The sequence below is a fragment of the Lithobates pipiens genome, unplaced genomic scaffold, assembly GCF_037356315.1.
Source record: "Lithobates pipiens isolate NorthernLeopardFrog02 unplaced genomic scaffold, aLitPip1_a1.2 Scaffold_23, whole genome shotgun sequence".
NCBI classification, from domain to species: Eukaryota; Metazoa; Chordata; class Amphibia; order Anura; family Ranidae; genus Lithobates; species Lithobates pipiens.
Genome location: NW_027507785.1, coordinates 133,328,271 through 133,349,577, shown reverse-complemented (window position 1 = coordinate 133,349,577; position 21,307 = coordinate 133,328,271). Strand labels below are relative to the sequence as shown.

General features: G+C 44.9%; 1 protein-coding gene across 7 annotated transcripts in view; it reads right to left on the bottom strand.

Moving 5' to 3' along the window:
* HMGXB4 (HMG-box containing 4) overlaps positions 1–21,307 on the bottom strand; it is a 200,563-nt gene that overhangs the window by 176,802 nt on the left and 2,454 nt on the right. For 6 of the 7 annotated variants that reach the window (XR_013262344.1, XR_013262345.1, XM_077452396.1 and 3 more), the window contains exons 2-3: positions 9,857–9,932; positions 9,021–9,169 (exon numbers count right to left, since the gene is read on the bottom strand). Coding sequence is in view for 5 of the 7 variants with exons in the window: in XM_077452396.1 (XP_077308522.1) it covers positions 9,021–9,169; positions 9,857–9,878 (171 nt within the window). In the remaining 2 variants the exon portion in view is untranslated. The remainder of the gene's footprint in view (positions 1–9,020; positions 9,170–9,856; positions 9,933–21,307) is intronic. The other variant, XM_077452399.1, reaches the window with a different exon arrangement.

The window sequence follows — 21,307 nt, the reverse complement described above, 5'->3', positions numbered from 1 at the left end:
TAGTTGGGGTTAATCAGAGGCACTTTAAATGATGGCAGATGTGTACCGACTGCTATTTATTCTGAGTTTGAATGCGATTGCTTAATTTTGTACACAGCTACATCCCCAGTTATAAAGTAGGGTGTGCACACTTATGCAGCCACTTTATTTTCACTTCTCCCCCTTTTTTAATTGGGTTGCACAGTTTTTAGGTCAGGTTAAAGGTGGAAAATATTCTGAAATTATTTATCTTCGTTTCATTTTTTACATCACAGAAACCTGACATTTTAAGACTTTTTATATCCACTGCAGCCCCATACATACATAAGTGGGAATCTGAAATCAACATCTCACTTACACAAAGCCAAATTCAGTGGGCCACCATGTTAGTGCACATATTCTACATTCCCAATAGACTTTAAAGCAGTAGTGGTACCTACAGGTATACCTATAATAATAATCTTCTAAACATGCATGGTTTAGGCGATATTCACAAATTCTTCAGCCTGTGATGTCACTGGTGCATGTGCATTGCACTCTGAGTCGAGAACACACGGAATGTGCCGTCAATCCAGAGCACTGTGCTATGGCTCCCATGAGCATACCATTCAAATGGCCAGGGCCTGTAAACCCATAAGGAAGATCAGGAGAAGATGAAAGCCCTGGATGGATCCTTTTTACAGGTACATCTGTTACAATGTGCTAGTATGCTATGCATACTAGCACATTATGTCATTACCTTGCAGGGGGACAGTTTTTTTTCTTTAAGAAAGACTTTACTACCACTTTAGGAACAAGGGTATAAATTGTTTTTTTTTTTTTTTTTTTAATTCCTTTATTCAGTTTTCAAAGCAGGACAGATACAGTAAGCAAAACAATCACAAATAAACCTGGTCCTGCACATCATGACCATAAACATACACTAGAAAGAAGTATGCATATTCATAAACAGTCTCACATATAAGAGGTATTTGTAGTCGTGAACCTATGATGAAAAAAAACAATATCCTTCTACACATTTAGAGTAACAGGCCGAGGGGGGTGTACGTGAACCACGCGACACCCCTCATGCAAACATCCACAGACCCTCACCATTGTAACGGCTATACGGACACTATGGGTCCGCAAGACATACCACAGACCTGTTCAGGTCAAAATTGAGTCGGTCAGAAAAGATAGACAGAGAAAGAAAGAGAAAGAAAGAGAAAGAAAAGAGGAGGGAGAAAAAAAAAAAAAAAAAGGGGGGGGGGGAGCAAGTATAAGGGGGCCCCACGAAAGCCCACCTCTACCTCCAGGGCTAGAGCAGCACACCCATCTCCGCATGCACTAATAATGACAGGAGCCTCTAATCGGTCCCCGAGTCGGCAGCAGATACCCTCTCCCGCAGGTATTCCGTTGTACCTCCAAGGTCTCCATTTCTCGCAGAATTTTTCTTCTGTATTGTGGAGGGTGGCAGTCAATTCCTCCATACGGAGGATAAAATTGATTTTGGAAAACCACAGGGCCCTAGACGGGGGCCGGATTGCCTCCACATTGCAGGGATGCATACCCGCGCTGCGTTCAAGAGTTGCATTGTCAAAGTCTGTTTATATTTTTGCACAGGTCTTTTCGTCAGATGGAGTAGGCATGCCGCCGGGTCACCCTGTAAGTCTACCGACGTCAGTTTTTTAATTGTCGCCGCCACATCATTCCAGAATGTGCCTAATGCAGGGCATGACCAGAAGATATGGACCATAGTCCCCGCCGCAGATTGGCATCTCCAACAGTTGTTGGGGATTGAGTTATTCATCTTGTTCAGGAGGTATGGGACCCTATACCATCGGGAGACTATTTTGTATCCCGACTCCTGAATATAACTAGCGATGGAAGCTTTGTGGGTCAAAAGCAATATCTTCCCTATCTGCTGCGGGGTGAAACGGGTACCCAGGTCCTTTTCCCACTGGTGAATGTACGCAGGTGGTGATCCCCCATCTAGAGAAGCCAATAGAGTATATATCAAGGAGAGTGAGTGCCGCACAGGTTCCGTTTCATGACACAACGTCTCGAAAGGGGTAAGGCCTCTGGGCACATAGGGGGTCTTTTGGATCGCCAGTAAGAAGTGCCGGAGTTGGTATGCGCTGTACGCGTCGAGTGGTGGCTCTGTAAGTCCGCCACAGCCTGTAGACTCGGGAGATCCCCAGCAGGCCACGCCCCTCGCAATCGGTGCTTACCCGAATCCACCAGCTGCCGCAATCGTTTGTTAGTGAACCCCGGGGGAAATTCCGGATTCCCCACTATCGGGGTCATTGGGGAAGGGAGGGGCGAGATATCGGTGGTACGGAATAACCTCCTCGTCACTGTCAGTGTTGCCCCGATGAGCGGGTGGTCCCGCAGATCCCTGGGTGGGGATGCCAGGAGCCACGGGGAGGTCAAGAGAGGGATGGACGCATCCTCCATCTCCATCTTCACCCACTGTTTGTGTGGGCCGTGGCAATGCCAATCCACGACCCTAGTCAGCAGAGTCGCCCTGTAATACCTACACAAATCGGGGAGACCCACCCCCCCTTGGTCTTTGGGTCTAGCAAGGGTCTGGAGTTTGGCCCTGGGAGGCCTCCGCGCCCAGATGAAATTCCTAAGGAGGATCTTCAACTGCGCAAAGAATCTCGGAGGAACGCGAATAGGCACAGTCTGGAAAATATATAGGATCCTAGGCAGCGCCGTCATTTTAAAAGGCGCTGCAACGCCCAAACCAGGTTAACGCCAGGGAGTGCCATCTCTCCAAGTCGGACTTCAGCCTGTGCAACAGGGGGGTATAATTATTCAGGTACAATTGCGCCGGGTCCGAAGTAACATTGATCCCCAAGTATTTAATAGAATCAGCAAAATTAGATCATCCGCGTAGGCCGCGAGCTTGTGGTGGGCCGAGGGCTTCCGAAAACCGGTTATGTTTGGATCATTGCGTATATGGCACATGAAGGGTTCTAGTGTCAAAATAAAAATAAGGGGGGACAGGGGGCAACCCTGCCTCGTCCCATTCGTAATTGGAAAAAAGTCAGAGCGCCAATCGTTCACGCGTACAGCCGCCGAGGGTTTGGAATATTACGCCGCTATCCAGCCCTGCATACATGGGCCCAGGCCGATATGGGACAGAGTGGCCCGCAAAAAATGCCAGGCCACTCTGTCAAAGGCCTTCTCCGCGTCGGTGGAAAGCAGTAGAAAGGGCCTCCCCCCCACCCGAGCTGCATGAATCAAGTTGAGGACCCGAGTCGTATTGTCCCGGGCTTCTCGCATGGGGACAAACCCCACTTGATCGAAGTGTATTAAATTCGGGATATGAGGTGCTAATCGGTTGGCAAGGATCTTCGCGAAAAGCTTCAAATCAACGTTCAGGAGTGCAATTGGGCGGAAGCTCCCACACTGCGACAGGTCCTTGCCTTCCTTGGGAAGCAAGGATATGTATGCCCTAAGCGAGTCTATATGCAGTCCATCGCCCCCCTTCGCAGCATTAAACGTCCGCAGGAAGTGCTGTGCTAGAAGGTCCGTGTAAGTGCGGTAGTACGACAAAGCGAGGCCGTCAGGTCCTGGTGCCTTCCGGGGCTCCATTTGAGCCAGTGCCACCTGAAATTCCTCTGCGGAAATGTCCACCTCCAGGGAGTCACAGACCTCCGCAGGAAGAGTCGGCATCCCAGAGGCCCCGACGTACTCACCTGCCGCCACCTGTCTAGACGCGATTGCTTCTGCGCTCTCCCCCCTGTGGAGATTATAAAGGTCCTGGTAATAGTCAAAAAATTCCCTCGCCATGTCCTTAGACGTATTAACCCTAGAGCCCTGTCTAGTAGTAATATAGGGGATAAAGGTGCGCTGTCTCGGACCCCGAAGGGCTCTCGCCAGCATCGCACTAGGCTTATTGGAATATTCAAAAAATGAACGTTTCGCCCAAACCAACCGAGAAACCGTCTTCTGATACAGAAGGCCCCGCAGGTTCTCCCTGGCCCGGGCCAGGGCCTCCAAATGAGTTGCCGCTAGAGACCTCTTATGCAGAAGTTCAAGAGAGCGCACCTCCCTGATCAATGCTTCAATTTGCCTATTTCTCTCCCGTTTTTTCTGCGCTCCAATCCGAATCAACACCCCCTCACTACACACTTATGTGCCTCCCACACGCTCGAAGGGCTCAAGGCCGGGTCTACGTTCTCCCGAAAATAACACTTAAGTGTCTCCCCTATCTCTGTCCGAGTGTCAGGGTCCTGCAGCAAGGATTCATTGAGCCGCCAAGTGGGGGGCGAGCGGACGTCCAAGTCCCAAGCCAGAGTCAAATGTATTGGGGCGTGATCCGAGAAAGAAATATGGTCAATCTGGGCAGAAGTCACCATGGGGAGGTCTTTATGTCGGATCTGAAAGCAATCAATCCTGGAGTAAGTATGATGCACCGGGGAGAAGTAAGTATAATCCCTCTCCGCCGGGTGCAGGACCCTCCAAGGATCAATCAAGTTCAGACCATGTAGTTCCGCCCTCAGTTTTTTGAGGCAGGAATAAGTAAGGTGTGACGCCCCCCTGGACACGTCCACCAGTGGTTCCTGAGCGTAGTTGAGATCCCCACCCATCAAGAGCACCCCCTCACTAGCCTCCAGAAGTATAGGGGCCAAGGCTCTCATAAAACCTAAGTGGTTCGAGTTCGGAAAGTAGACATTCAGCATGGTAATGATATCATCTCTAATCTTACCCTTCACCAGTAGGAAACGGCCCTGCGGGTCCACCCGCTGTGCCAACAGGGTCCAGGGCACCGACTTCGCAATCAGGATGCTAACCCCTTTAGATTTCGAGATGGGAGAGGGCGCATGGTACACCGTGGGGAAGCCTCTGTTACCCAACCTGGGGACCGCCCGTTGCCTGAAGTGCGTCTCCTGTAAAAACGCTATTTGGGTGTGGGACTTTTTCAGATCTGACAGAAGCCTGGACCGTTTTTCAGGAGTAGATAAGCCCCGTACATTTAAAGACGTAAATTTGACCCCCTGGGGTAGACCCCCCATTGTGGATTGTAGCCTGGGCGGCATATTGCCACAGGCGGACCCGAGGGAAAGAAGGTATAGGGGGGGAGGAAAGAAAAAAAAAAAGGGGGGGGGGGGGAAGAAAGAGGAGAAGAAGAAGGTAAGTAAGAGATAAAGAAAAGCTGGCACCAAAGAAGTGTGGTGACTTAGGCAACCACACCGGCGCCCTACTAAATCACAAAAATAAAAAATCTTGCGCACACTAGCGCAACCTATTGGTGGAGTGTGGAAAACTGGCACGGTCTAAAAGTTGAGAGACGTGTGGACCAGACCCAATCACCGGTTTTAACGAGCACAATGAACATATCAAACCAAAAGCCTATACCCATTCCGTAACTACCCATAAACCCCGCCCACCCGACCCCCGTCACTCCTCCTACCCGCGCCCGCCCCCACCAATCACCATCAGCGAGGATGCCGGGGCGCACCCCTCCACCCGCCCCATGGGACTAGGCCCAAATCTAGTACAGCCAAGTTAGGACTAGCAGAAAAAACAAGAAACAAAAACCCCAAAAGTAACTTCACTGCAAGCAGCCCCCGGGGAGCAAGAGGTCCCAACCTCCCCCCAGGTGCACCCGGGTAAACTCCCCCTCATGAGCCCCAAACCTGTGTAACAAATACAATAAGAAAGTTCACTTATCAACAGTAGTCCACCAGCTGGGTACTTCAAGGTTCCGGAGAAGCAAAGTCGGCCCTGGGAGCCTGTTGAGATCTGGAGCGACGACGTCTCCTGCCATTCCGCTGAGGCCTAGGTGGAAGGGTCAGGGGGCTGTCCGAGAGGGGCAGGCAGTCCAGCCAGTTCGGGACAGGGGATGCAGGCACCCCCAGAAACGAGAACAGGTCCGGGAGTTGATCAGGCCATCTCAGAGCAAAAGAGTCACTCCCCTTAATGACGATCAGGTGAAAGGGGTGCCCCCATCTGTAGGTAGCCCCTATCCCCCGAATGGAATCCAGCAAAGGGCGCAGCACCCCCCGCATCTTCAAAGTCAGTCGAGACAGGTCTGGGAGCACTTGTACAGTGGCACCATCGAAGTCCATCTGGCCTTTAGCCCAGGCTTGACGCATAATCTGCTCTTTGACAGAATAAAAATGGACCCTGGCTAGAACATCCCTCGGGGCAGCAGGATCCCCACCTCTGGGGCCTTGTGCGCGATGGACCCGGTCCAACTCCAATTCCTCCGTCGGGGGCATGTCACGATAAGCATTCAAGATGGCCGTCACTGTGGATTTCAGGTCACTGCCCGAAGTAGCCTCGGGCAGACCACGGATCCGCACATTATTCCGACGGCTACGGTTTTCCCCATCGTCCACGGACAACTGCAGCGAGATCAGGCGGCGAGCATGAGACCCTTGGGTGTTCTCCAGGGCCTGTACCCTGGCTTCCAGCGTGCCTGTAACCTGCTCCACAGTGGTCACCCGTGCGTCTACTGAGTCTATTTGTTGCTTAAGCTCATTAATCTCCCTGGACAGGGTACTCACGATTGTAGCTGTAGATTCTGCAATGTCCTGCTTCGTGGGGAGAAGCGAGATCAGTTCTCTCCAGGCCTCCGGCGGTGGCTGGCTCTGGGAGGCGAACCCTGACACTGCATGTGGCCCTTCAGTCAGGATGTCTGTCCGCTGTCCCGCCTGAGTGTGCTGTGAGCCTTTACCCGCCTTCCTGCTGTGCGAAGCAGAGGCTGTGGAGGTGCGCGGCGGCGCCATGCTGGCTTCCGCCGCCTGAGGCAATGCGGCCGGATTGCGGAGGAAATACGCCGCGATGTCGGCAGATCTGCGGGCGGTCGGTGTCCTGGGAGCGAGGGCTGCTGCTGACATAAGCTGCCCTGTTAAGCCGCCGACTGAATGCGGTGATCGGGCCGGTCTCGACACGGAGCTCCTTCTTGGCACATCCTCACAGCGCCATAGTCAAGCCACGCTCCCGGGTATAAATTGTTAGCAAGGTGGTGCTGGACTCCTTTTCCACAAAATAATTCCATGGGTTTCAAGAAATTTGCTGGAGATGTCAGCCTGCATTAGCAACACTACTACATACTTTTTTGGAGATGCCCTCCACAAGACTAAAGTGGGGTACACACTATGAGAAAATCTGGAAAAAAAAATTCCGTACAGGACTCGATCGTTCGATTTTAATATAGTGTGTACACTATGCTCTTCCTAACTCTCCAGCTTGGATTACACAGCAGGTTCTCAAAAAAACGATTCCCTTTTTTAGGGATCCTATTTGGAAGCAAAAGTGGCCCCAAACTATATTGGCAATACTACTTCTGAAGAATAGAGGAGGTATGGCAGTCTCTAATGCCAAATAATATTTTATTGTTGCCCAGCTTCAACACTGGGGGGGGGGGGGGGGTATCTTAAATGCAGGGGATCCTATTCAGACTGCTTATTGCCCATTTTCCACACTACTGCTTTATATCGCTATTGGAAGCTGCGCATTATCACACCCGGCGGCAATTTCCTGCGCTTTTGCTTATTCACAAGTTTCAATGCATTCATACAATTTCACAGTAAACATGAAACCAAAGTTCAGGAATATTCCTTTATCCCATTGTTTTTTGCAAATCTATGTACACTACAAACTGTATGATTGAATCGGTTCTGATATCGCTGTTTTATTAACCTGACAGCTTATTATTCTAAATAGGAAACCTTCATTTTGTTTGCAAACATTAAAGATTCTAACTACAAGAAAGAATAAGTGCTTACATTTAAAGAGCACCTGTCATTTCAGATCCATCATGGCAGCGCCTGTTAGCGGGCATCCACTCACCTGCTGCCGCCACATCCCTCACCTTGTGTTGTCACTGCCACATCACCAGCCTTCCCAAAGTGAATGGGACTGTCGGTGGGTCAGAGGAGGAGCCGCTGAGGGACGGATATGACAGCTGCCCTTTAAAAATTATGATTTAAATTGAGTTGATTTAAAGCGGAGTTCCACCCAAAAATGGAACTTCTGCTTTAAGCGTTGGTGATCCCGACATGCCACATTTGGCGTAGAAGCTTTACCCTGTTTTTAGAGGCATCCAGCTCCCACTTCCTCCTTGTTTCCGGAAGGAAGATCACTTCTCCCTCTTCCTTGCAATCTTCTGGGATAAGTCACAGGTCCCAGAAGATTGCCTGGCCAATCACAGCGGACAGCGCACTACATGCCCGGCTGTGAAGCCACAGCAGGGCACCCACAGTTAGAATGCCGGTGCCGCAGAGAGGAGCGAGGCTTCGTGCGCCTGCATCGCTGGAATGTGGGACAAGTGAGTGTCTGATTATTAAAAGTCAGCAGCTACACTATTTGTAGCTGCTGACTTTTAAATGGGTGGAACTGCGCTTTAAATCAAATTGGTTTAAATCAAATCCACCCTGCCCAATATGCCCTAATTTTAAACAATTTTTATTTTCCTGCACTATTCAATTTGGAGAGGTATGGAACTAGAAATAGGCTGGAATTCTCTCCATTCAACAGCTAATTAATAATGATATTTTAGTGTCGGTTCACACCAGTGCGTGGTGCGAGATCGCTTTTGATTCGCACTGCAAATCAAATGCGATGTCCGCGCGATGCAATTTCAGCCATACTATCTGTATGGCTGAATTCGCATCGCATTCAGGGACCAAACTCACACAGGACCCTTTTTTTGGTCCGCACCAGAATCGGATCACATGGGTATTCAAACCCGTACGATTCCTGTCCGAACTGTCGGGTGTGATGCGGGAAACCGCAGTGGATTCCCAGGGTTCCCGCATCGCACAAGTGTGAACTGCCACTTCCTTCCTTTTCACTCTCTATTAGAACAATTTCAGTTACCTAAACAATCATTCTTCAAAAATGTGCAGCTTCATCTTGCCCTGCAGGCGCAATCTCACACTGTCCCCTTAAAGCATTAATCCACCCCCAATGCCAACTCTGCCTGCATCCACAACAGTGAGAAAAATCATCGTCTCTTTTGACTGCTAACTTTTTTTTTTTAAATACGTTTATTTCAGATGTTTCTAACAAGATACAGTACATGGAAAAACAAATCTTACCTTGGATCTCTTTTTAGAAGATTTACGGACTTGTTCAGCAATCTCTTCTTCCTCACGTAAAAGATCCTTGTATGATCTCTTTTTCTCCCGCTGGCTCCTGCCAGCTGCCAAACTCACATCCTCCATTCCACGATCTGTGTCCAGAATTTCTGATCATAAACAAAAACAGCATGTCAAGTACTTAAGCACTTGGAACTCCCACAGTCCCATGCATTAAATGCTGAAAAACTGAGCATTATTCCAATTATAGCAAATACCAGGCTTAAAATGACCAATGGAACTCGTTTAGCTGTCCATTTCCAGTTCTGTGCTCTTGTAGGATCTATACCATATCCAATATTTTTTTTTTTTACTGTAAAGTGTACAATAATAAAAATTTGGCCTCTATTAGTTGACCATTTTCGTTGATATCCCCAAAGTGAAAGGGACATAAGTGAGCACTGCTCGTGTCATATGAATAACTTTAGATATGCCATTCAGAATGTGATTGCCCTGTTCAACCCATTTCTGAAAGCATGAATTTACTCTGCACTCAGTGCTCTAAGAACAGCCTTCAGTACCAGCTTACAAAATGTTGTGTAAGTTCCATGACTTAGCAGAACAAATTATAAGAATAAGCAGAAAAAAATAAATATATAAACAAGAATACTTCTGTTTTTGTGTGTTTTAATTTATTCCTTTGAGAGCAAATAGTTACATAGTTGGTAAGGTTGAATAAAGACCCATCCAGTTCAACCTGAGAGTGTGTGCATGTGTTACTATGGTTTTCCATACCACTGTACTGTACATTGTATTTGCTATGAAACATTGTACAATAACACAATCAAAACTCTTACCTCGAGAGTCACTGAATGCCATATCCAGGCCCAACACAGATTAGATGGTAAACAGTCATTCATTTACAGCATCTACCTGCAGGACGATGGGTTTGTTAAAACGTTTAAGCAAGCACTAACATGCTTTTTAATAGGATATCATAAAAGTAGCACATTATATCTGTTTTCCCTGTTTAAATATATGTAGTTTCCCAGCACTAAACAGTCTAAACATAAGACATTGTATTAAAATTACTGAATCATTTCAATGACTTTCCTAAAACTTAAAAATGTTCCACTCACTTAGGACTCATTCAAATGGGTTGCCAGGGGGCTATAAAATCAAGTGATTTTACTACCTTTAACTGCCCATCTAACAAAAAAAAAAAAAAAGAGCATGCAACCACTTAGGGCTATACAGATGCCAAGACCACAATACTTTAATTCTTGAAAAAATTAAACATGTAAAGTTCATTGGTTGGTACTGCCACCAAAAGCAACCTATTCAAGTGAGAAGGGCCATGCTGCAATGCATACAATTGCGGCGCTGTGGGTCAGCATTTTCAGGGTTAAAATAGGTGGTGAGGAGACAATATCTCGCTTTCTCACCACCTGTCAAATGCCTCTGAAGAGTGATCCACTATGGAACACTTTTCAAAGGGGGGGGGGGGTGTACTGCTGCACAAATGAACAAGCCATCTGGTAAACTTACTATAAGTAGTATCCCAGGAACACAACTGCATAATTCAAGGAATTGATATTTCAATATGAATGTGCTAGAAGGCATATTATCTTCACATTGACAGCATTTAGTAATAAAACAACGTTTCATACCACAATGCTTTTGCCACTTAGGGCCGGTTCACACAGGGGGCGATGCAAGGCGACACCGACTTGCCTCGCCGCGACCTGCCGCGACCTCAGCAGCGACTTGCAAATGACTTCTGTATAGAAGTCAATGCAAGTCGCCCCGAGGTCGCCCAAAAGTAGTACAGGAACCTTTTTTCTGAGTCGGAGCGACTCGAGTCGCTCCTCTCAGAACGGTTCCATTGTACAGAACGGGGGCGACTTGTCAGGTCGCGGCGAGGCAAGTCGTGTCGCCTCGCATCGCCCCCAGTGTGAACCGGCCCTAAAGGTCCCAGAAAACAATATGAAATCATACAAAGATTTCCCAGCTTGTCATATTGCCCCCAAATAAACCTTAACTGGCTGTGTTTCCTGGTGCACCACATGCAGCAGACCTTCTTGAGATCCTATTGAAAAACAGGAAAGTTTGGGGGATTGTCATGTAAACCTTCAGACAATTTAAGGGCCCGCGTCCACAGGCTTATGTTTGCTTCATGGAGGTTTTGCATTTCCATACAAAAGTCTACTCAAGTGCAAAACACATTTGCAGTTCAGAAAGGTCAATAGCAGGTCAAATGCACCTGTCACTAAATTCTGAATACTATGAGAAGCTCCACAAAAGATCACAGCTTGTCAACACAGACCCCCTCAAACTAATACATACCACAATGCAATGTACAGATCCATGCCATAGTGCAAGAACACAGTTTCTGACATTCACATCACAATGCATGCAGAAATACAGCCCTAACAGATCTACATAATAATGCAGTAGTAAGAGACTGACAGATCTACAGCACAATGTACAGTAAGGGCACTTTCACACTGGGACGAGCGCCTGCGGTAAAGTGCCGCTATTTTTATCGATGCTTTACCGTTGTTTTTGCGGCACTTTTCGGGCGCTAGCGAGCCGATTTTAACCCCAACTAATAGCCAAAAAAAGCTTAAATAGATTTTTGGACAGGGGCACCTCAAAGATGCTGCTTGCAGGATTTTTTTTTAGTGTCCTGCCAGTGCACCGCTCCAGTGTGAAAGCACTCAGGCTTTCACACTGGATTGACAGGAGAGGCACTTTACAGGTGCTATTTTTAGCGCTATAGCGCCTGTAAAGCACATCAGTGTGAAAGTAGCCTATGGGAAAAAAGCATTCGATCCCCTGCTGATTTTTTTTTTTTTTCAATAATGTTTTATTCGATTTTGTCAGGTATACAATATTGATAACAGTATATTAATATTAACAAAAGATTGAAAGCAGATTGGAAAACGTAGATCTTTACAAACAGCAATCTACGGAGTTGTAAAACAAAATAATTAGGTCTAGCTTTGAAGTAAACGTTATGCTAAACTGCGACATTCAATATCAAGAGTTACAAAACAAAATAAACTGAGAGAAGAGAAGAGAAAAAAAATAAAAATAAATAACATATATATATATATATAAATATATATATATATATATATATATATATATATACATACATATATATGAAAGAGCTTATTGTGAAACCTCGTGGGAGGGGGAAGGTGATACTACAACTATTTCAGTGACCATGGGTAATTCATGTATGTTAGATAATGAAAAAAAATAAAAATAAAAAACAGTATCCAGTCACCCCAAATGGGAACTCACTGTGACCGGATACTATAATATAGCATAGGATCAAAGTGTATGAAAAGTTGGTCAAAGGAATAGTGTGTAGGTATGAAGTTAGAACTGGAAAGTAATTACATAAAATAAACAGAATCTGTAACAAAACTATGTGCCTATCATAAGGATCCAAAATTATCATATGTTGGAGGAAGAGGAAAAAAAATAAAAAAATAATAAGGAGTTTGAAAGGTCTATCTGAGAGGGGGAGGGATAGTATCGTTGGAGAGAAGGTTTCTTAGAAGGAGAGTAATATCCAGGAGTGTTGGCAGATATCAACAGGTATAAATATGGTAGGAGTCTCCCAAAGGAGCTCAGTGTATAATACAACAGTTGTTTTCTAAAGTAAGGAAATGCGACTATATATTCAAATATAAAAGGTTAGTAGAGGTGTGAAAAGGATTCAAGCATAGTCATGACTTGGTAAATCCATTTAAATAATGAGGTAGATTTCCTTCATCCAGTAAGCAAAGCGTGATATTCTTGTGTGGTGGTAAAGTGTTGCCAGCATGACCATGTTTGTACAAATTTGGAAGGGGTGTCTCTTGCTTGATGGATCAATTCTTCCATTTCAGCAGTTCTTTGGATGCGCTCTAACCAATCTCTTATTGATGGTGGGGTAGATGAGCGCCACTTTCTAGGGATACACATGTTAGCTGCCATGATCATGTGCATAGTCAATGAGTGCAGGTAGGTACGTTTTGGTTTTGCAGGATAGTGTAAAAGAAATTGTGCTGGTGTGTAGTCTAGTTTGTATGTGGTGATGGTTTGTATTAAAGCTTGAACTTTCTTCCAGAAAGGTTGGATCTTGCTGCAAGACCACCATATGTGCAATAAAGAGCCGTGTTCATTTCCACATCGCCAGCATTGTGAGGATACAGAAGGAAAAATATGATGGAGTTTGAGAGGGGTTCTATACCATCTGGTAATGAGTTTATAAGCATTTTCTTGTGCGTAAACATTCAGAGACCCTTTGTGTACAATTGTGTATATTGTTTCCCAATCTCTACGTGTGAAGTTAATAGATAACTCATTGGACCATTTCATGGAGGTCCAATCATTCCATTGCATTTGAGATGGGAACAATAACGCATAGGTAAAAGAAATTAAGTGATTATGTGGTTCAGATTTTTGGCACATATCTTCAAATGGGGTGAGAGCCCTGGACCATTCTATGTTTGGAGATCGCGAGTCAAGGAAATTTTTGATTAGAAGATACGTTTCGTATGTAATTGTGTTTGGTCTAAGGAGGTTCGATAGTTCATTATAGGAAAGTAGATTGTCGTTTTTAAAGAAATGAAGGGCCCGGATCTGTTTGTAAGGCCATTGAATCTTCAGTAAGGGCTCCCGCATTCCCAGAGCAAATGCAGGGTTGAGTATGATCGGTGTCATTGGACCTGGAATGGATGAGATATTATATTTTTTGCAAGCCTTTCGAAATGTAAAAAGCGTAGAATGGATCAAGGGGTGTGTTTTGTGTAATTTTGGAGTGTGATTGCATGTTATCCAAGGTAGTTGTGCAATTGGAATTTTAGATAAGGAATTTTCCAATTGGACCCAATCTTTGGTGGAGGTATGTAGATTCCAATCTACGATTCTTGTTAAATGGGCCGCTTGATGATATTTTTCCACATCTCGAAGACCAAGTCCTCCACTAAGCTTGGGAAAAGTTAGTTTGAGGTAGTTCAATCTGGGACGTATGGAACCCCAAATAAAATTGGTGCATATTCTTCGATATGTTGAGAAAAACGTGGATGGAAGCTTGATAGGGATCGTTTGAAAAAGGTATAAAGCCCTTGGTAAAATGTTCATCTTGAGTATAGCCGTTCTCCCAAACCAAGAGAAAATACCAGCAGACCATTTTTTAAGGTCATTGGTAATATTACGCAGTAAAGGTAGGTAGTTTGTGTCATAAAGATCTTTTAGAGAGGACGGTAGTTGGATTCCTAAATATGAGATGGTGTGAGCGTTCCATTTGAAAGGGAAATTGTTCTGGCACTGTGAGCATTGTTCAGAGGATAAGGTGATATTTAGTGCCTGGGATTTTGTAAGATTAATTTTGAGATGGGATAATTGGTTAAAGTGATTGAGTGTTGTCAAAAGATTCGGTAGGGTTGTCAGTGGCTCTGTGAGGAACAAAAGTACGTCATCTGCGAAAGCAGCTAGTTTGTAAGTACGAGAATGTATATCGATGCCTTTGATATCTGGATTTGCTCTGATGCATCGAAGGAGTGGTTCCAAGGTGAGTACAAAAATAAGCGGGGAGAGGGGGCAGCCCTGTCGTGTGCCATTGGAAATGGGAAAGGCGTTCGATAGGTGGCCATTAATGCGAATTCTCGCCGTGGGATTGGAGTATAGCATAAGAATATAATTAAGCATACGATCTGGGATGCCAATTGTTTTCAAGGATTCCGACATATAATCCCAGGCCACTCTATCGAACGCCTTCTCCGCGTCCAACGACAAAAAGAATCCTTTTTGTTTAGATTTGGTGAGCCAGTGGTGGATGTTAATGGCTTTAAGGGTATTATCCCTCGCCTCTCTGCCCGGAATAAAACCTACTTGGTCGAGATGAATAAGGTCAGGGATTAGGGGAAGTAATCTGTTTGCCAGGATTTTTGCATACCATTTAAGGTCTACATTTAGTAGGGATATCGGTCTGTAATTAGGCACCAATAAGGGATCTTTGCCAGGTTTGGGGATGACCGTAACGTGTGCCATCAATAAATCTCTTGGGGGTGATACAGATGTGGCATATTCATCAAATGTGGTTGTGAAGATAGGTAGCAGCAGTTTTTGGAATGATTTATAATAACCAACAGACAGACCATCCGGTCCTGGGCTTTTACCAGATTTCAACATGTTTAGAGCCAATTCCGCTTCTTCCATATTTATGGGTTTGTTGAGGTCTTCCGCAAGGGTGTCTGAAATGGGAGTAGGACTGTATTGTGTCAAAAATGTTTTAATTAGGGATGTTCGTTGATTAGATTTCGGGGGATTATCCAGGGAATTCAGGTTATATAATTTCGAATAATATGTCAGGAATTGTTGAGTTATATCAGGAGTGGAGTGGACTTTATGACCCTGAGAAGTTGAGATGGCATGTATTGTATTGTTGGCGCTTTGAGATTGTAGGGCTCTAGCTAAAAGTTTGCTGGCTTTGTTTCCGAATTCGTAAAAGGATTTTTGTTTTAGAATGTACTTACGTTTGATTTGTTTGCCTAAAAGTTGTGTCAAGTCCTTCCTGGCTGTTATTAATGAGTGTAGGGCATCTAGGGCTAGTGATTGTTTATGAAGATTCTCTAACACTTTAATTTTCTGGATCAGGGCAGCTTGTTGTTGGTCCTTGAGCTTCCGTTTTTTAGAGGCGGCGGCAATAAATATGCCCCTAATCACACATTTATGTGCTTCCCATACAATTTGCGATGAGGTATCATATGTGTTGTTTTCGGCAAAGAATTGTTTAATGCCATTTTCAATGTCTGTGATAATGGATTGATCAGTCAGTAAAAAAGAATCTAACTTCCAAGATTGGGATCGGGGGTGAAGTTCCGGGAAGATTAGGCTCATTGATATTGGGTGATGGTCAGAGAGATACATAGGATCTATAGATGCTGATTGAAGATAAGGAAGGGCGGATTGGGACAAGAAAAAATAATCAATTCTAGAATATTTAGCGTGTGGAGGTGAGAAAAAAGTATAATCTTTTCCGTCTGGATAGAGTATGCGCCATGTGTCATGGAGTAAAAGTGACTGTAGTTCAGATTTGATTGCTTTAAGGGCTGTATACGGTAGGGATGAAGCGCCGTTCGAGGTGTCAACTAGAGGGTTTAGTGGGGTGTTGAAGTCACCACCCAATATCAATGTTCCTTCTTGAAAGTCTATCAGACGACGTTTTATATCTCGAAAGAAGGGAACTTGACCACTGTTTGGAGCATAGATGTTTACCAGGGTAATTTTCCGGTTTTGGCATGTGCCTTTCAAAAAAAGGAATCTGCCTTGGACATCTGCGAGAGAGTCTGTGATTTGAATAGGGGATTGTCTTGCCAGGAGTATAGAGACTCCTTTTGTTTTTGACGTTGTGTTAGTAGAGTGATATACTGTAGGAAAGTTTAAGTTGTGAAGTTTAGGGATAGAATCTGTTCGGAAGTGGGTTTCTTGTAAGAATATGATATCAGCATGGTGTCTTTTCATATATAGAAGGAGTTGAGATCTTTTTTCAGGCAAATTTAAACCCTTGACATTTAAGGAGATGATCTTGATTGGGGTTGAATTTGATGTTGTTGGATTGGGAGACATTATACAAAAGAATGATAAAACAAAATAGGAAAATTGGATATGGGAGGGTGTAAAATAAAGAGATGTCTGGAGGTAGTACTGCTTGGGTAAAGGATTATCGTATGATGTATAGTCAGACTATTTGACCTTATAGAACTCCTGGATATGTGTGTGGGAGGGGGTGTATCAGGAAAAAGAATCGGGGATGGATAGGGGTTATGGGGTGGGTAGTAGGATATCCGGCTATAGGTGAGAACCTGCTCACCTATTAAAGTGGGGAAAGAGAGAGCCGGTATAGGGCAGTGGCAATACTAATGAAAGCGTAGAGTGAAGGGGTAATAAAATAATGTACCACTTTGTGGGAGGTGGTTCAGTCGAAAAGGAGTGTTGTCCGAGAATATTCGTCAGACTGCAGGCCTAGAGGCAGAAAATATGAATGATTTTCGGGAAAGAATGTAGAATGTAGAGCAGAGGGGGGTGTACCCCTAATTATAGTGATATGTAAAGGGTAGATATAGCAGGATAAGTATAAAATATGGTATTGAGTGAATTAGTGATCTAAAGGTAGGGATTTGTGATAGATATAATATTTATTCTGTAAGTATTATAAGTAAATGTTAGTACATATCTGAAGCTCGATCTATCGACTAGTAAACCATCAATAGAGGAGCATATGTAAACCGCTATGGAGGTAATGTAACTTAAATTGCTAACAATGAAATTTAACAATTCCTAGTAAAACCATTAAACAAATCTAAAAGAACTGTAGAGGTATAACCATATGTCATGGAACTGTGTACCAGATCCAACAGCAACTTTTTAACCGTAAAGAGCAGAAACTATAACAAACAAACTCTGTCTCCTCAAAATATACGGTTAAATATATACGGGTAATAGTGTATATTAAAGAAACAAAAAAAAAAAAAATATATATAAAAAAATAAAATAAAAAAAAGGGGGAAGGGATAGAAAAAGGGAATGGAGAGAGGGTAGGGAGGAGAGGGGTAGGGAGGATGAGGGGAGAGATGTTGGGAGAGGGGTGATGGGGGATAATGAGGGATTGGGGAAAGGAGGGAGAGGAGAGGGGGGGAAGGCAGGGGATGGTTGGGAGGAAGGGAATGATCTAGTCATGGATTAAGAAAGCTGATAAGACTTCTTATTAATCACAAATACATTGGTACATTAGACGTAACTAAAGAAGACTGTAGAATATGAGTAGAGTTGCAACTGTATAAATTCAGTTCAAAAGGGATCCTCCAGTGTGTGGAATTGGAGAGACCATAGGGATTCCATTGAAGTCATATGTCATTCCTGTAATTGTGTTCGACTGTCAGAGGTAATTTATGGCAAGAGAGTGTGCTAACAACAATTCAATTTATAGAACATATTCTTAACTATACTCCCTATAGTTTCAGCAAGGAGATAAATACCTCCACTTTAACATCCTCTTGCCATTCGAAAAAAGAAGAAAATATGAATGTATGGATGCCTGGAAATCGTTTTTCATAAAATATCAGAGGCATATCTAGTAGAGGGGATAGTATAATTTCAGTCGGTACGTGACCGAACATAGAAGCTCAGTCTCGGATGTTGAATAAATGTTAATGTGCCACTGCAATGGGAAGCAAAACTGAAGGTGACGAATAGAGCAATATCTAGGGTGAATGAGTCGTATGAAAGCACATATTGTTTTCATTGTAATATACGTCTCGGCTGAAGTGCATGGTGTACCGTATCCTCAATGGAAGCGCCACTGCCCCGAGATGGTATTTCTATGTGAGGTAACACACCGGCAGTTTTATCGCCTAGTGGAGAATAATATATAGTAGTAGGTACACGCGTAAAGTATTGCATGTATCATCATATGATCTTAACGAGAAAAAGCAGTGAGGGGAAGAAAAAAAAAAAAATTCTTGTTTCTTTCTGTTGTTTTTTCTTTGTTTGTTTTTTTTTGCTACTTCCTTTCCCGCAAAGCCATGGATATTGTAGAAACTAAGAAAAAAAGGTGTTTAACGATCTCTACGTGCTCTTCTGGGTTGTGGAGCAGAGGTAGGGCTATATTAATGTGGATGCGAAGCAGTATTTGGGTCCATTCTGGTGATGGAGGGAGAGCGGCGTCTTCTGAAATGTGAGGCCTGGGTGTCCATGTAGTCTTCGTTCTGTGTCTTGGAAGTCGTGTTAGGAGTGTGGAATTCGGCATACCAGTTCGGAACCTCTGTAAATGGAATGTCAAGAGCTCGGCAAAAAGATTCTAATTCTTCTGGGAACCGAAGCACCATTGTGCGGCCGCGGTATGTTGCAGATAAAGCAAATGGAAATTTCCATCGATATGGAATATTCTTTGTTTGAAGAACTTCCAGCAGAGGGCGCAAGTCCTTTCTTTGTCGCAGAGTTATGGCCGATAGATCCTGATAAATGGTGATCTTACTGCCCTCAAATTCCAGCGATCTGTTTGTTCTAACCTGTTTTAAGATGTTTTCTTTCAATTTATAATCATTAATATAGCAAATTATATCCCTAGGGGGATCCGAATCCTTGCCGCGCGGTCTGAGTGCCCTGTGGATACGATCCATATCAATGATGTCAGTATCTGATCTGTCTAGTAGTTTATTAAATAAAGTGGAGACCGTGGAGAGCAAATGAGAGTTTTCAATACTTTCAGGCAAACCTCTCACTCTGAGGTTATGTCTTCTGCCACGGTTATCGAGGTCTTCCACATGCCTCTGTATGTCCCTCAGGTGTGCAGTGTGTGAATCTACTACTGTGGTGACCTTCCTGAGTGTGGAGTGCTGCAATGCTGTTTTCCTCTCTACCTCCTGTACTCTTCCCGCCATAGCCTGCAGTTCATGTCTGAGGTCCGTGATTGCAGAAGTGAATGTGTCCTTTATATCTAAAGCCACAGCTTGTAAATCATGTAACGTCGGATGTTGTGGAGGAGGGAGACCCGCTGAGGTGTCGGTATTTTGAGCGGGAGCCGGCGTCAGCACTATGGCATCTCTGGCCTGTGAGGAGGCTGAGGTGACGGCCGCCATATTCGCTCTGTGGGAGCGGGATGATTCCATGATGTTCTGGGCAGTGCGGTTCCTGTTACCTCTCGGGGATCTCGAGCGGGAAGCGGAGTTAGTACGAGAAGCAGTCCCCATACTCCGAACGGCAAAACGAGGTGAGAAACTCCCGTTATAGCTAATAAGCGGCCACCGTCTGACAGAGAGAGCGAGTTAAGCTGCCATTCCTCTTCAAGGCAAACCACGCCCCTCCCCCCTGCTGATTTTGTACGTTTGCCCACTGACAAATAAATTATCAGTCTATAATTTTAATGGTAGATTCAGGGACAGAAAAACAATGCATTTCAAAAAAGTTATAAATTGATTTGCATTTTAATGAGTGAAATAATTATTTGACCTCTTTGCAAAACATGACTTAGTACTTGGTGGCAAAACCTGTGTTGGCAATCACAGATGTCAGACGTTTCTTGTAGTTGACCACCAGGTTTGTACACCTCAGAGAGATTTTGTCCCACTCTTTTTTGCAGATCCTCTCTAAGTCATTAAGGTTTTGAGGCTGCCATTTGGCAACTCGGATCTTCAAGAGGGACTTTTAATAAATGGACACTCACCTGTCCCAGGATCCAGCGATGTTGGCAGCAGAGGCTGATCGATCGCTCGGCTCTTGGCTGCTGCCGCCGCCATTCTAGGTGAGTGCTTCACTTTCCGGTTCCCTACTGCGGATGCGCGAGTCGCGCTGCGCAATAGGAAAGGTGCGCACTGTCTCTGGGACCCATGTGCGTCCCAGCAGACAGCGCGCCGGGACAGGAAGAGGCATAGACTCCCGTGGGAGTCTATGCCCGTAAGTGGGTGCAAATACATGTCTTAGACAGGTATCTGCATCCCCCTCCCCCCTTGAAAGGTGTCAACTGTGACACAGGAGGGGGGGAGGGTTCTGATGAGCGGAAGTTCCACTTTAAGGTGGAACCCCGCTTTCAGATCCCTCCACGTATTTTATATGGGATTAAAGTCTGGAGATTGGCTAAGCCGCTCCAGGACTTTAAGGTGCTTCTTCTTGAGCCACTTCTTTGTTGCCTTGGCCGTGTGTTTTGGGTTATTGTCATGCTATAATACTCATCCAGGACCCATTTTCAATGCTCTGGCTGAAGGAAGGAGGTTCTCACCCAAAATTAGACAGTACATGGCCCCTTTGATGCAGGGAAGTTGTCCTGTCCCCTTAGCAGAAAAACACCCCCAAAGCATAATGTTTCCACCTCCATGTTTGGCAATGGGGATGGTGTTCTTGGGGTTATAGGCAGCATTCATCCTCCTGCAAACACGGCAAGTTGAGCTGATGCCAAACAGCTTGATTTTGAGCTCATCTGACTGCAACACTTTCACCCAGTTCTCCTCTGAATCATTCAGATGTTCATTAGCAAACTTCAGACCGGCCTGTACATGTGCTTTCTTGAGCAGGGGGACCTTGCGGGTGCTGCAAGAATTCAGTCCTTCACGGCCCAGTGTGTTCCCAATTGTTTTATTGGTGACTATAGTTCCAACTGCCTTGAGATCATTGACAAGATTCTCCTGTGTAGTTCTGGGCTGATTCCTCACCGTGCTCATGATCACCAAAACTCCACAAGGTGAGACCTTGCATGGAGCCCCAGGCCGAGGGAGACTGACAGTCACAATATTTTGTGTTTTTACCATTTGCAA